General features: G+C 35.4%; 1 protein-coding gene across 3 annotated transcripts in view; it reads left to right on the top strand.

Moving 5' to 3' along the window:
• The first annotated feature begins 1272 nt into the window (after nucleotides 1-1272).
• The window catches only part of DACH2 (dachshund family transcription factor 2), an 817737-nt gene continuing 803161 nt past the window's right edge, over nucleotides 1273-15848 (top strand). For 2 of the 3 annotated variants that reach the window (XM_081563841.1, XM_081563840.1), the window contains exon 1: nucleotides 1273-1988. In XM_081563841.1, the coding sequence (XP_081419967.1) occupies nucleotides 1474-1988 (515 nt within the window). In that variant the 5' untranslated portion in view covers nucleotides 1273-1473. The remainder of the gene's footprint in view (nucleotides 1989-15848) is intronic. The other variant, XM_081563842.1, reaches the window with a different exon arrangement.

Here is a 15848-nt window from a genome sequence, read left to right as displayed (position 1 = left end):
TAAGAGCATTAGAGAAGTCCTCTTAGCTGTATCATTGATAACGTTTTGTAAGGAAAGGAAAGCATGGATTTCACTTTCCAAATAAGTCTCTAGAGGAGAGGACTACAGGAAAGTAAATGGCTTGATATCACAGAATTGAAAAGTCGACAAGGAGTCTTCAAACAACTTTGCTACAGTGATCTAACCACCATGTGACTGTGGAAGAGACCCCTGCTTTTGCCCTGGAACGTACCTTGCCTAGACATTTTGCTTATTTTGAGCTCTACGGTGCGTTTAGGGACACTTGTAAGTGGGGAAGGAGAAATTTTGAGCTACAGTTCAGGACGTGGAGCTCTAATCACTGAACCATCCAAACCCACGGACGAAGGAAGAAAATGCAATATTAAAGAGCACAAACCCTCGCTCTTCTCTCATATTCTGTAGTGACTGTCTTGAGTCATAAAGGAACTTTTCTTATCAATTTTAGCCGAGAATGGGACACGACAGTCTTGAAACTAAGGGATAGCTACTCAGAAAGCCGAGTCTGTTCAGGACACCGTGGCGGCAGTTCTGTGGAAAGAGGTGTCCGTCCGCCACCCAAATACCAAATCTCTGCCGTTTTCCAAAATGTTCACAAGCTCTCTGCGCCTCCTGATTGTCAGTGCGTAGGAGTGGATTAAAAACCCGCAACTGTGATTTGAGTGGGGGTATTGGACGCTAGTTCCTCTGTGCCCTGGATGTGGGAGAACTTACACCAAGCGCGCCAGGTGGGCAGGAGAAGGCTGTTTACTTCGGAACTCATTGGATTCTTCCTCTTGGAAGTTGGGCAAAGCCGTTTCCTAGTCCCCGCTGAGTTTAGGAACACTGTGCAAATGAATTGGAGCTGTCATCTCCCTTTCCTTGATTGAACCCGGGTGCGGGGTGGCAGCAGATTGGGGCGAGGAACAGTTTGGAATTCCCCTTTGGGTTCCCACCTCGACACTCCTGGCGCGCCGACGGGAGTAGTTCGGTGTCCGAGGCCACTTTGGGAGCTCTGCGTAACAATTGGATGTTCTCTAGTCAGACTGCTAGGTTTGAAGCGGAGGAACTACTGCCCCTTTCTCCGGCTCCATCCTCATTCACCCGCTGGCCCCTAACTGCCTCAGGTAGACGGGAGGCTGGCCAGGGAGTCTCCACCTACTCCAGGGCGGCAGCCATTCGGCGCGTTCGGGAGCCTAGGAGTTGGGACCCATTGGCTGGGGGGCGCTGCCAGTCTCGGGAGGGGGTGTGGTGGGGGTGGGGTTTCGGGCCGCCGCAGGTCCCGGCAGCTCACTGTTTGCTGGGTGGTGAGTGAGCTTGAGCGTAGCGTAAGCTCCGCTACCGTAGACTTGCAAACAGTTCGGAGCGAGCGCGAACGAGCCAGAGAGAGTGAGAGAGTGAGGGAGCCGGTAGGAGGGGACCTAGAGGAGACAGGGCAATAAAGCAAAGGCCTGAAGACCAACGATTTGAGACTGAATGACCATGGCTGTCTCCGCACCTCCGGTAATCTCGGCAACTTCCAGCGGCGCAGGCGTCCCGGGGGGCTTGTTTCGGGCGGAACCCCTGTACTCGACGCCTGGAGAGCCTCCTCGTCTCACCCACAGTATGATCAACTGTTTCATGGCCAGTAACCAAGGCGGCAGCGCCGGGGGTGGAGGGGTCGGTAGTACCAGCGGAGGCAGCGGCAATACCAACACCAACGAGTGCCGGATGGTCGACATGCATGGGGTAAAGGTGGCTTCCTTCCTGATGGACGGCCAGGAACTGATTTGCCTGCCGCAAGTCTTTGATCTCTTCCTCAAACACCTGGTGGGAGGGTTGCATACGGTGTACACGAAGCTGAAGAGACTGGACATATCCCCGGTGGTGTGTACTGTTGAGCAGGTCCGGATCCTCCGCGGGCTGGGGGCCATCCAGCCCGGGGTCAACCGCTGCAAACTCATCACCAGGAAAGACTTCGAAACTTTGTTCACCGATTGCACCAATGCCAGGTGAGATTCTCGTTTCTTAGCTCTCTCTTCCCCCTTTGCCCTCTTCTGCATGTCTCATCCTCTTCCAACTTTGTAGAGTGAGTTGTAACTAGCTTGCTCTACTCTTCAGGCTCTAAGGCGGTGGGAAAAAGAGGACTGGAAAGACTCATTAATTGCCTGTCCCTTCTAGTTCGAGCTCAGGGGCAGGGCTTGGGTCTAAGAAAGTCTCGCACAAACTTCAGTTTGCGGTCCTGTACTGGAAGTTTCCAGCCTTTCGCCCTTATCTTGCATGGCTTTCTGGCTGCTTGTGATTATTTGTTATTTTCTCTATTTGGTTTTCTTTCCTGCTCATTTGTGGCCACACGGGTCGGATAGATTTTTCTCCTGAACTCGGACACCAAAGGCTTTCCGGAGGAGAGGGCTGGCTGAGCTGTAAACTGTGCTCCTAAGCTAGCAATCCAGAACACAGCGCTTGGGGGATGCAGAGGGTCGGAAGTCAAGAATCCATCCCAGAGGATGATTCGTTCCCCATCCTGTATGTTTGTTGTGAGAATGCGTTGGTGTGTGATAGTGGTGGTGGTGGTGGTGGTGGTGTGTGTCTGTCTGTGAGAAAGAGCCAGAACGAGCTCATGGTGAGTGCTCATGCCTGCCTGCTGCGCAAAGCTTCCCCGTACACGATACAGGAAAGTCGATGGAGCCTTTTTTTCTTTTTTTAAAGAACGTTGGCAAGTGTCACTTTCCTGGGATCGACCCTTTGGGTCATCTGCAGAGGGCAATGTGGGGCATGAACGGTGGGGCCGGGACAGGGTGGGGAGTGCAATGAAAGTTGGCAGGTTTTCTAGAGAGGATGCTTTCAGCTCTTCCACCAGGCAAACAGTTGGAAGGATCCCATTCCCTCAAAGAGAGGATTCCGTAAATGATGATGGTCAGCTTCTCTGGTTGTAAATGCACCTCCTTCATAGCACAGCTTAGAAGTACATTGTAGAACAAATATTTATTTGCATATGTCCATAAACAAATTTTATTCAGTGTTTGAGTTTTAAGAAAGTGAACTATATTCAAGATTATTTAATTTTTTAAAGACTTTTAAATTAGTTTTCTTAGTATTTATTCCATCTCTAGTATAGTAATATCTGTTAGTAAAGTACACATTTGGTAGATGTGATTAGCATACAGACCAAATCACCATCACCAAGCTAAAGGGGGCAAAGGGTTTTGTTGTGAAACAGCACTGCTGTTTATCATTTTGCAGAAGACTTCTGCAGAGGTAGATTTTCTCACAATGCAACTTTAAATCATAAGATCTCTGGGTTTATGAACCAAAACTAACCCAGTTGACACATCTGCTGTAAAATCCAAATTACTATATATAGTTGAAGTATACTGGCAACTTGTAGACAAACTGTTGCTGACTGCTACAATAAGATAATGCTACAGAACTTACAAGGGACCCTTTTGTTTTTCTTTTTTTCTCTTTGAGCAGTGTTCTCCTGTGTTCTAGCAATTAAGCAGAAACCTGTTCTTATAAGAACTCCTACCTGAATCATATCTGGGGCTTAAAAACCTGGCTTATTAGATAACATTTTCTTAAGGAAGATTGATGGCCTTAAAACACAAAGGATACCTGTTCCCTCAATAAAAGAAGCAATTACAGGTTTTAAGAGTTGAAAGGATATTTTATTTTGACCACAAAGCACTATACTAATACCCAAACTCAGAGGGTTACCAGGGACTTCAGATGAGGGTCATCTAGTTTATTTGTTGTCATTTGAAAAGACTTGAACAATTGTAGACGTGAAAACCTACCTTCTGTCCTCCTTCTTTATCCCTTCCCTGGTTTCTCTTGCAAATGCCCACTCTTAAAGAGAAATGAACAATTATTACACATAGGAAATTCTACTTTCTTTAATAAATAATTTACACGCCCTTGAGCAAAATCTATAATTTTCATTAAAAAATAAATAGATTAACACTTTAATGTGATGTTGATGCTTCCCTCTGTAAATAGAAACTTTAATTTTTATTAGAGCTACTTACTAAAGGAAAAAATAATAGATTTCCCTGTATCCAGAGTGAAGTGTTCTTATGCTATTTTTGAACCCTGTTATAGATGTGTTTTAAGTTATTATTTCTATTCAGCTATGTTTTATTTATTCCTTATCAAGCATTTACAATGACAACTTTTTTGAGGGCTTAGATTGCTTTTGTGTATGTGCACATGTAAGAGTGATAGATAAATATTAAAAATACAAGAGGAAACCTATCTGAAATATGATACATGTGCTTCCTACTGCAATTTTTCTTTATGAGTATTTTATTTATTACATACATTTTCTATAATTGTGTTACAAGTGTTGCAATATATAATTGAAAAAATTTATGAAATATATTCTATGAATTCAATCTACAAATAAAGATGAGGAAAACTACTAGAAACCCCTATGTTGCAATTTCTATACAGTAAACAAATCCTCACAATTTCTGGAAAAAATCTAATTAACGTTACCACATTTTGTCCTCGTAATCATATAGTTAAAAAACTACAAAACATGATAATGCTTATAATGGATGCCTTATGACTTGAGGTAACATTATTTATAGATGTGTGTACCTTAAATCATTCCTACCATCTGTGAAATTAGTATTTAAGTAAACATTACTTCCATGACTTTTCTATTCAGTGAAAAGAAAGGTGAAGGATGTAAATAGGAATGAGGCCCAAGAGAGACAAAATAAGGTAGATGAGACGGAGACAGTAAGAGAAAAGAGGTGTAGGATATGAGCAAAATGATGCCATGAGGTGGAATGAAAGATGGATCAGAGGAGCTTATAGAGATGCCCAAAGAAGATGAGCAATATACAAGTGGAGACTTGGCTAAAGACAATCGTCATTTAGGACTCATGATTTCCTAGCATTTTAAGCTAAAAGCAGGAAGAAATGCAATGAAGAAGTCTATGTTCGATGAGTGGAAACACCTACATACTACTGTTCTTATTTGAAAAAAGCGATTCACCTTCATCTCCTAATGGATCAATTTCCATACTGTATTGTTGAATGGAAGGCCTATCTGTAATGGTGTTGTTGGCAACTTTCTTTTCCTATATAATAAACATTCTGCCCTTCTTGGTCAGATAACTAGGGAAGGATACAAGGCCTGATATAGGATATTTTAATTTGGAATGCTTCCTACACTATTCCAGAACACACAAAATAGACCACTTTCAAATTGGTCGTTTTCAGAGACCTTGAGGTGTTGCCACTGAGTGGCAATTTGATTTGGCTTAGGGCACATTTTATATTAATGTGCATTGAAGAAAAATGAATGAGTAAAATACTTACATAATTGTTTTTTTGACTACTGAAAGTCACAAAAATAACTCAATCAGTGCCTTATATTAACTACTTTCATTGGCTAATTATTAAAATATTCAAAGTTCTCTTCCCAGAAAAGAAGTTGGAAAATAATACCTGCCTCAGCTACTAGAGAATAGAAAGACTGAAACTGTTGACTATTCATTGTTCTTTTAAATGTCAGGCTTTACATCGCTACAGTTGAAAATGGCTATCCAAGTAGTTTTCCTTGATGCCCCTTAGCTTCAGAAATTAATTGTAAAGAAGATTATTTTGAGGGTTATTAAGAAAATGATGATTAAAAAGACCCAAACCAAATAGGAAAACTTGTTATCTCATTTTAGATCTTTGTTTTTGCAGATAAAGCACTGTGATTATTTTCCAATTCTTGTCCAAGAGAACTTAGAGTTTTAATATTATCGAGTCCGGGCAGATTCAGAAAGCAAGTGTCTAAAATATCTCACTCTTATGCAATGGATTTTCCTTACTGAATTCTTCAAAGTTTAATATAGCAGTGAAATGTTAAATTAAAAATTGTTATTCAGTAAATGTGAAAAATCAACCAATACATTTTAGTGTTATCTCTCTTTATCTATCTATCTATATAAAAGTAACAGTGTCAAATTTCATAATCAGCATTTAATTTCATTTGAGGACCAACTGATTAAATGTTATTCAGTCATTTACATATAGTTAAATGGATGCTTAGACCACAATGTATGACTAAGAAAATATTTTAATGCATTTGTAGACATGATTCAACATATATTCAAATTAATATAATTCAGTTTTTTAATTAAAAATTTAAATGTTCCAATCATGGTTTATTTTTATTCTGTGTGAACAGAACATAAATGGGCTTCCATATTAGAATAACTTTATGTGACTTATAATGACTTTTACAACAATTTAAAACTACTGCTTTCAAATATTAGAAATATTATTTAAAACATTCAATGAGTTTGGCTTTGTATTCACACTTGATGAATATAGTTCATAATCCACAAAGCATAACAACTTTGAAAATAGATGTTTTCATTCATTGTAAAGTTAAGCAAAATCAAATTTTGAAGAACTTGCATCACTTTCTGGGCTAATATTTTGTATGACTTACATTTTCAGAAATGATAAAAAGGTTTTAGAAATTAATCTGGGCAATAAATGCAGACATTTTAATTCATGGGATAATGAGGGGATAGTCATGTCTGCTAAAAGCAGTGACATAGTCAACAATGCACTGTCTTTTATTAGAGAATGATGTCAATATTACAATTAAAGCAGTCTACTCATGTGCCAGAACTTCCACGTGTACATTCATTTTAAAAGTACACTTCTGCATAAATAACAACTTTTGTATTTATCTAATACTTTTCCTGGATTTCATATTTGCCCCCAAACTCAGTATTAGATAATGGGTATTACATTAAAGAAATGATGCATGGTATGATAAAGAATATCTTTGGGTATTTATGTATGATTTTAGTCTCAGTGTATAGTACACGAGTGCTAATAAGTCATTAGAAAGTGATGGTCTTCAGACATTAATGTTTAGATGGTTTCATACAGGAATTCTCTAATACTTGTATAAAATAGCAAGTCTGAATTGTTTGATGCTTTATTAAGTAAACTTATTTTGTCTTAATGAAATCTCTAGATGTTTTAAAAGTGCTTCCAGCAGGCAAATGTAATTGTGAGAAACTCTAATCATAATACATTATATTTCAGTTGGTAACCTATATCTACAGTGGTGCTTTATCTGATGCATTTCAAGAAACAAATGATTTAGATTTATCCACTGTATACATTTCAGATATACATTAAAACTGCCCTAATTGACAAAAACTGAAAATATCATGTTTTCAGAGGAAGGACATCAAACCTTTCTCCCAAAAGAAAAACAATTAGGTATTAATGATATTCTTGTTGCATATTCAAAAGGTCTTTTGTAGCATTATTTTCTTCCTTTTCTTCCCTTTCACCATCTCAACCTGCAAAACTCTTCACTGTCACTTCAGATCACACAATTCTAGAAAGATAAAACAACATTTAAACACATTTGCTTTGGAAGGGAAATTGAGCATTTGCACCCAATAAGCCTGATTGTGGAACTGCATGCAAATTGTGTTTTGATTTATCTCTTTTACACTTTTTTCCATTTGAATTGATCTTGCATTAATTTCACCAAGCAGCTCTGTGAGGCTGCAGATGTTGCCTTGTGTTTAATAAATCAATGAGACAGATCTGAATGAATCACTTCAGATGGATTCTCTGCTCGGTTTGATGTCTAGATGTTATTCTTAGCTTGTTATCATGACAGATGCATTAATGTTCCCATACACTGCCAGCAATGTCAAAGAGATTGAAGCTTTTAAAGCGGCGGCATCCCTTTTTCCATTTTCTACTTTAGAACAACTAAATTTATTTTATTTTATTTAGAAATCAGAGAAAAATATCAAACCAATCATAAGTTTCTTCATGGGAAAGATTCTTAATTTTCATGCTATATTAACTCTTCCAAAATGGTGGAACTCAATATCTTAAAACCTAAATATAGGGTAGCTGCTTAATAAATAGTGCCTCCACATTAATATTTAATCATGGTAGGAAAAATGAGAATAAGTAATATATGATTGGGACACATTGAAAGTGTCACTATAAATAGAATAATGCTGTATCCAAATTGATTACAGAAGGGTGTTAGTTTTTAAATCCTTACTAATAAGCTTCTTGTTGGCTTAATGCAGCTGCAATATACTCTTACCAAGGGATTTAGAACTCCTTCAGGATTTAATATTTCTTTTTAGTAGTAAGGAGACAGCTTGTCCATTGTGTATTCATCATTTCCTCACTTTACAGTGCTGAAAATCTTAGAAAAGTTTATTTTATTTTAGTATATCTCAGCTGTTTATATTTTGGGTAATTGTAAATTAAAAATCATTCAGTAACAATAAATGCTACTTTTATAATTTAATTTCTTAAACTGTAGAAAAGCATATGCACACCGAAAGGTACTTTGTATAACTCTAGTGAACTTTATTACCAACCTGCATTAATATCATCACTATCATATTTTGTTTCATTTCATCCATGGCATCATTGCCTTGGTTTTTGGAGAGAAACAATTGTGTTAATTGTTGTGAAATATTTTGAGTTTAATGTTGTTAGTGTTATAACTTTTAATCTCTGATGTTTGAAAATACAGATTTTAGAAAAGATATTCAATTTTTTTTTCTTCTTCAACTTTCTAAAGAATGTATATTTTTAAAAATCAACTCTCAGAGGTAGTTCTCTTTGCAGGCCTTTACAGTGTTCTTCAAATTTTTACTGTTAGCTTTATTAGAATAGGAAAACAGGAAACTGTTACCTGATACTGTTGAGGTCTCAAATTCTTCAGGACATTTTTATCTGCAGTGTTAGACTAATCTTGGAAGCTTAGGATACATGTTATGATTTGCGGTATAATTTAAAACAAATACAATATTGTAAAGTTAAAAAATAGAAAATAAACTAATTAAATATATAAAAAAAGAAGTTTATAAGTAAGTTGAATAAGTTATAGACAAGAGTTAGCTTTTTTTTTTTTCCATTTTTTTGCTTAAACCATGGGAATGTCTTCATTGTGAGGTCTTGCCACATCCTTCTTTAAAGATAAATTTATATATTAGAATTGGTAAAATTATTATATTGAGAATGTGAATGTAAGATGTGATATACATTGATTTATGCAAAATTGAATATAACATAGCTAAACAGCAAATGGATACATTTATTACTACCTATAATGATATCCCTAAAATAAAACTGAATTTGTTATATAAAACAAAACCTTGGATTTGTAATAATAATTTCTGAGGAGTTATCTTTAACTTCAGTAATATTTATAGTAAAATTTTAGTAAGCCTGATATCGTATACATTTAGGCACCTAATTCACATTTGTTTAATGAATACAATCATGTACACATATACATTTATTGTTCTCATTAGAATTCTTTGCACAAATTGCTGTGCTTTTAAAAAAACTAAGTAGTTACATAAAATGTACAATTATAAAAAGATGCTAATCCTAAAAATTTAATTCCATTATAAAACCATTTTTAACCATGCCATAAAATTTTCACAAGTATACATATAAAGCTATACAAATCCATTATATGAAATTAGAATGTTTAAATGAAATATATCTGTAAAGAAAGTATGACTTCTTGATATTTTCTTTTAGTGAAAACCCATAGGAGATGTTCTAATACTACCATAAAATGATTCTCAACTATTTAGATTTATACTACTTGATATCAGCACTAAACCAGGCAGTTGACTTTTGATATTTTTTGAAACAGTGTTTATAAAAAATGAGTTGGTAAGAAGAGGGTTTTCCTCCATTCTATCTATATAGTTTGTGAATAGAAAGAGGAATACTTAAGTATAGTGATTTATTTTTTTCTTGAATAATCTCAGGACCCATCCAATTGCAATACAAATTTGCATGAAGTGTTCCCCCCCTCACCCCCATTTAAAGGAATAGCTTAACTTTTTCAGGTGTAATTAATTTTGAAGAGTAACATTTCCTTTCATCTAAGACCCCTGAGGTTGAAACTACTCATATGCAAGTACTATTTTAACTCATTACAGTTATTTAGTTTATTAGATCAAATCGTGGTGAAAACTTTGTAGTTATACTGCTGGAAAAACATGTAGTACAGGAAAGTTTAAAAAATAATGAACCATGGTATTTTTATTGCTAAATAACCTTTTTATTTTTAAACAAGTTGCTTAATAGTGTATAATGTAGTGTGTATGTTAAGGTATAAAACATTCAATTGTAATTGTGTCCAATGATCTTATCAGATTGCTGGCAACTGCTGGCTGGTAACAGCATTTAGTCTACATTTAGTCTATCTGCTATTTATGTGATGTTAAAAAGAAAAAAGTAATATTGATCTGTCGCCAGATTAAAGTTTGAAATGGGCAACAGCCTGAATACAAAAGGCTTTATTTTTTTTTTTATGATTTCTCAGCTTGCCATTGATCTCCTAGTTTTATTGCATTCATTATTTATTTAAAGAATTTGCAAGCTAAACATAATGTTAAGCTAGTTTGCACACAGGGACCGCACTTAGGAAATTGAATGGAAATTGCATTAGAGATGAACATCTGTGCTATTTTTCCACTCATGTGTTTATGGGTTTGTATAAAAGGTGTATTGGATTAGCAGTTATAACCATTAAAGCTTACAGCAATGTGTTAGATTCGGAGCTTTAGTTATTTTGGAAGAAGTCTGTCTCTTACTTGCTTATTTAAGAAGTATAGTAATATCATCTTAAACAATATTTGGATACATTTATTTTATAGCACATTTGTTAATGCATTATGTACATTATACATCAGTTGTGAGGCTCCCTGTTTTATTGCAATAAAAACATTTAAAAAAAATTCAGACTTAATTATCATGTAAGACTGTACTATCTCTTAACGGCTTTTGACAATAGGATACATAGGTGCTATTTACACAGTACCTGTTTTAAGAATGTTGAGTTTAATGCTATATTAAAGCACATCAGATTCACAGAAATGGTATAAAAATTGCAATGTGACCAACCATAAAATGTGATTATATATGTATGTTAGGCCTTGATCCTTCTGAAAGGATAATAAACATTCAGACACTGAGGGCTTTCTCTATATAACACTATAGACAATATGATGGGATGCTTTATGATATGGTTTCCCACTTGAATTCAATCCAAGGAATTTTAATTACAAAATCTCAGGAGGAGTTCACTTGAAATAGTTCTCTGGAGGACATAAGTTAGACCCCAGTGAGTATCTTTATTGAAATATTGTCTTTAATCTGTAGACATTTGGAAAACTTATTCTGTTCACTTAATTATTAGAATTTAAATAAATAAAAACATCTTCACAATAATTTTGATCTCTCATGATTAGATTTGTTGTAATGGAGTGTGTGTGTGTATACAGTATATTCTGTGGTGCCAGGCAGTGTTCTAGGTGAAGAGAGTGAACACCACAGTCTCTTCTCTCATGGAGCTTATATTCTGGAATCATGCTGTCTTTAGCTTAGGGTATATAAAGCCTATATCCCCTCTTTTATATTTGTTAAATTGTGAAATCTTTGGGATTACAGATTTTTGCCTTATCCGTTGTTGAATAATCCTTAAATATCTTGTATCTGCCTGTGTGCTATATCAGTAACACTAAATTTTTTTCAGTCTTTAGAATTATACCAGAAAGGTCAAACTAAAAATAGTTATTAATAGATAAAATATTTTAGTTTTATGTTTTACTTACAATATAATTATATAAAATACTCATCAAGAAGAACTGGGAATAAAATATGTATTTCCACTTAAGAATGGCTGCAGTTAATTCACTTTAGTATCTTTTCTCTGACATATAGTATTTTTGCAAGGGGTATGAGTCCTTAAAAATTCATAAAATTAGTTATTCTGTGAGACACAAGTTTTTATAGTAGAATTTGTAACTGTGGATTAGAAAAACATGGGATTTTTTTTCCCCATGTAAAAAAGCTTGCCTTTCTTTATGTTAGTTTTAAATAGATTCTCAAGTTTAAGAGTTTGATATGCTTTTACATGTAGTCCTATACAATATTATGTGCCAAATATTAAAACAGAGATGAGAAAAAATTATTTGCTTTTATTTGTTCACAGTACATTGACCCTTACATGTATTACATTTAAACATAAATAACTCTGGAAAATTATGAACATCTATAATTAAATGTTAATATTAAGCTTTCTGCCTTGAAAATAGCCTATGATCTGCTAAACTTCTAAATGTATTTTTTAAAAAAGTTTATGAGTACCCTCTGGGTTTTTACTTGAGGAAGACAAAAGGGGAGTTCATTCATACAAAGAAATTTACTGCATGGTACATTTTATGCACAGTACACAAATTTTTGGTCTCATTTTATAACTCAATTAGAATATTCAGTTTGTACACACATATACATACAATATATATAGTGTATATGTGTGTGTGTTTGTGTATGTATATGTAATATGTATATATTATATATTTCCAATCCAACCCACTTGTCACTTCACTTCAACAAATATTAAATAAGTTCCTACTATTAGTCTGTACCAGGCTACTTATCAAGGGGAGAGGAATGATCTTAAGAATTATCCAAATTCTTCATCTCATCTCCAGATTACCTAGGTAGAATTTTATTGTTATATGGTTGACTCTCAGCTAACCTACATTAATGCAAGGAACAATAAATGATGTATACAATTCAAAATTGTGGAAAATTAACATAACATTAATTAGGCTTTGTAGTACATTATGAAATGTTTATGGTACCTATCTAAATTTATCTTGCTTATTCTACTATTAAATCGTATTCACATTTTATAAATATTCACTGGTAGGAAGGAGATATAGACCAGAAACATACTAAGGTTGGATTCAATCTGAAATTAAATGCTTCATGTAGAAAACATCAGAAATGAACAAAGCATAACCAGACATAGAGCTTATATGTCATAGCTCACAGCTGTGTACTGGATCATGTTAGCCCTTAACTAAATTAGTATATTTTGTTAGAATTTATTCTTATATTGCCTGTGTAAACATTTATACATTTAATGGACGCAGTACTCATTATAGCTATTAGCAGATCAAAACCTGGAAAACTGCATGAGTTCAGTTGTTGGCTTTAACTTTGTTTCCTGTGCTTAGGACCCCTAAACAACCATTTTCCATTTAATAGGGGCTTCCCTTGTGGCTCAGCTGGTAAAGAATCCACCTGCAATGCAGGAGACCTGGGTTCAATCCCTGGGATAGGAAGATCCCCTGGAGAAGGGAAAGGCTACCCACTCCAGTATTCTGGCCTGGAGAATTCCATGGACTGTATAGTCCATGTTGGACACGACTGAGTGACTTTCACTGTAAGTTAAATAAACATGGTTGACATCAGAGGAATCATGGCTTTGGGTTAAAACACACTGATGAGTATAGTGCTAAATCAAATTTTTGTGAAGCGTTTGTACTCTATGATTGGAATAATTAATCGACATTCCACTTGCAGTTTGAACAATGGAATGCTGTAGTCTTGATGCTGATCATGTCCTACGAGAGTGGCCATTTTGATGATGGGTACATGTTGAGCATTGTGGTCTCTGAAGAGGGTAGTAACTGTTCCAGAGCTTAATTGATACAAGTACTGTGAGATAGCCACTTTCTTGCATTTGTTTTGGATTGGTCCCTGTCATACTAGAAGACTGACAGATTTTTGTTATTTTAGGGCCATATTCCTTTTCATGAGGTTGTATGTTTACATAATCTCCATTCTGTCAGAGTCTAAAGCTTTTCTTATTCTTTTTAGTCCCAGTGAATTGAATAACTGCTCTTCTGTGTATTGTTTCATTTTTTTCCCCCAAGCGGGCTCTCAGTTTTTAAATGTAAATACAACTCAAGAAATTCAGATTTTTAGATCTTTTTCTGTATTAGTGGAAAAAATGTAAAAGTGTCCATCAAAGAAGGGGCCATGGAGCTCAGTAGTTTAAAGATTTCTGTCCACTTAGGAAGACTCTTGATTTTAAACATAGGAGAACTATATACTTTGGGTCATGCTAGCATTGATGTAGTACCATTTAGGCGTGAAGAAAGGAATGAAGCTAAATAAGGGTGAAGAAAACTTGATGAGAAAATATTTCTCATGGAAATATTGAATGGATCAGGAACTATTAATATTTAGATGACAGATGAGAAGTAGGTAGTATAATGTGGGCTGATGAAGCCCTGTCCACAGAGCCGTTGAATGAATTATTTCCTTTAATTGCATTCATTTTATTCTGGTGGTTAGTTTAAGCAGATTCATGAATGGGAACAGAAAGTATAAAAATATTAGCTGTGCGTAAAACTAAAAACACTAAAGGCAAAATGTGGAAATGTTATTCTATTTGGGGTGAGCTGGTAGTATTTGAAACCATAACAGAATATTTGCATATGTGTTGTCACTAAAATAATATTCCTTTACTATACTAGTAAATGTTACATTAGTTTCTAAAATATTTTATATAGTGTCCAACTATATTTCCTCTGTAAGTTGCCTTACTATTACTGGTCTATTAGCCTGATTCTAGCTTGCCATAGCACATTTTTGAAACACATGTTGAGTATGAACTTATTAAAAAGGGTTACATTTTGCCTTTGGGTATGTGTGTGAAGTTTTTATGGTATTCAAGATTAAGTTTGCATTTTAGGGAGTAATTTGAACCACTGCATTCAAGATTGTTTAATGAACATTAAAATTTGAATTAAAGAACATCAAAGTGGCATTTTTGTAATTAGTACAGTAAAGTTTAAATATTTCCTTCATGCCTTCTCCTTGAAAATATATCTGGAAGTTTAAAATTACTAGCTAGGTGTAATAGTAAAAACTTTACATGTATGTACTGGTTTATAGTTTATATAGTGATTTCATATACATTAGCTCATTTAATCTAATCCTTAGTTTATTAAAAATTTAGAAATTTCACAACAAAATTATAAAAATAAACAGATGGCTGATCACTTTACAACATGATACTTCTGGGCATCACTTAATCTCATTTAGACTTTTTTCCCCTCAATGCTAAATCAGCATCATCCATAGTTGTAATGAAACTTATAGTGCTTCTAGGGAATAATAGTAACTTAAATTTGTGCAGAAGTTCACAGGCTGCAAAGCTTAATCATACACTATCTGCATTTATCCTCACAGCAGTTCTACAAAACATGTCATCTGGTTGTGAATTTAGGAGAGAAAATTGAAATGTAGGTAAGGAAAATTAATTGCTTAAGGCCATAGAATCTAGTACAGGCAGAGACAGTCCTTGAACCTAAGCTTCTGTTTTACCTCCTCTGGTACATTATGTTCTCTATGCTGTCTCTGAAGTATTAAGTCTTGAGAGACAGACTTGAAAAAAAAAAGTTTTGTTTGGGGGTGGATTGTTGCAGATAGTCAGGAAATTATGGAAAAACTAGTGGTGGGAAGGCAATGGCACTCCACTCCAGTACTCTTGCCTGGAAAATCCCATGGACAGAGGAGCGTGGTAGGCTACAGTCCATGGGGTTGCTAAGAGTCGGACACGACTGAGCAACTTCACTTTCACTTTTCCCTTTCATGCACCAGAGAAGGAAATGGCAACCCACTCCAGTGTTCTTGCCTGGAGAATCCCAGGGACGGTGGAGCCTGGTGGGCTGCCGTCTATGGGGCCGCACAGAGTCGGACACGACTGAAGCGACTTAGCAGCAGTGGTGGGAAATAGAGATAAACTAGTAGGAAAGAGAAGCACTACACAGGAGCTTCCTTAGAATGTCTTCAGGGTGCTTTCTTGATGGGACATACTACCTTTTAATGATGATGTTTTCAAAAATATAGTAACTGAACTTCCTCCGTGGAGACTCAGTTACATATACATGTACAGAAAGATTTTGGGAATCAACAAAACTTCACATTTTGAATGGAAAAATGAAAGGAATAATAATTCAAGAAAGTATGTA

The sequence above is a fragment of the Giraffa tippelskirchi genome, chromosome X (assembly GCF_054371585.1).
Source record: "Giraffa tippelskirchi isolate mGirTip1 chromosome X, T2T-mGirTip1v1.2.pri, whole genome shotgun sequence".
In the NCBI taxonomy this organism is placed as follows: Eukaryota; Metazoa; Chordata; class Mammalia; order Artiodactyla; family Giraffidae; genus Giraffa; species Giraffa tippelskirchi.
Note: the sequence above shows the minus strand (reverse complement) of the source record. Positions and strands in the feature narration are given on the sequence as shown.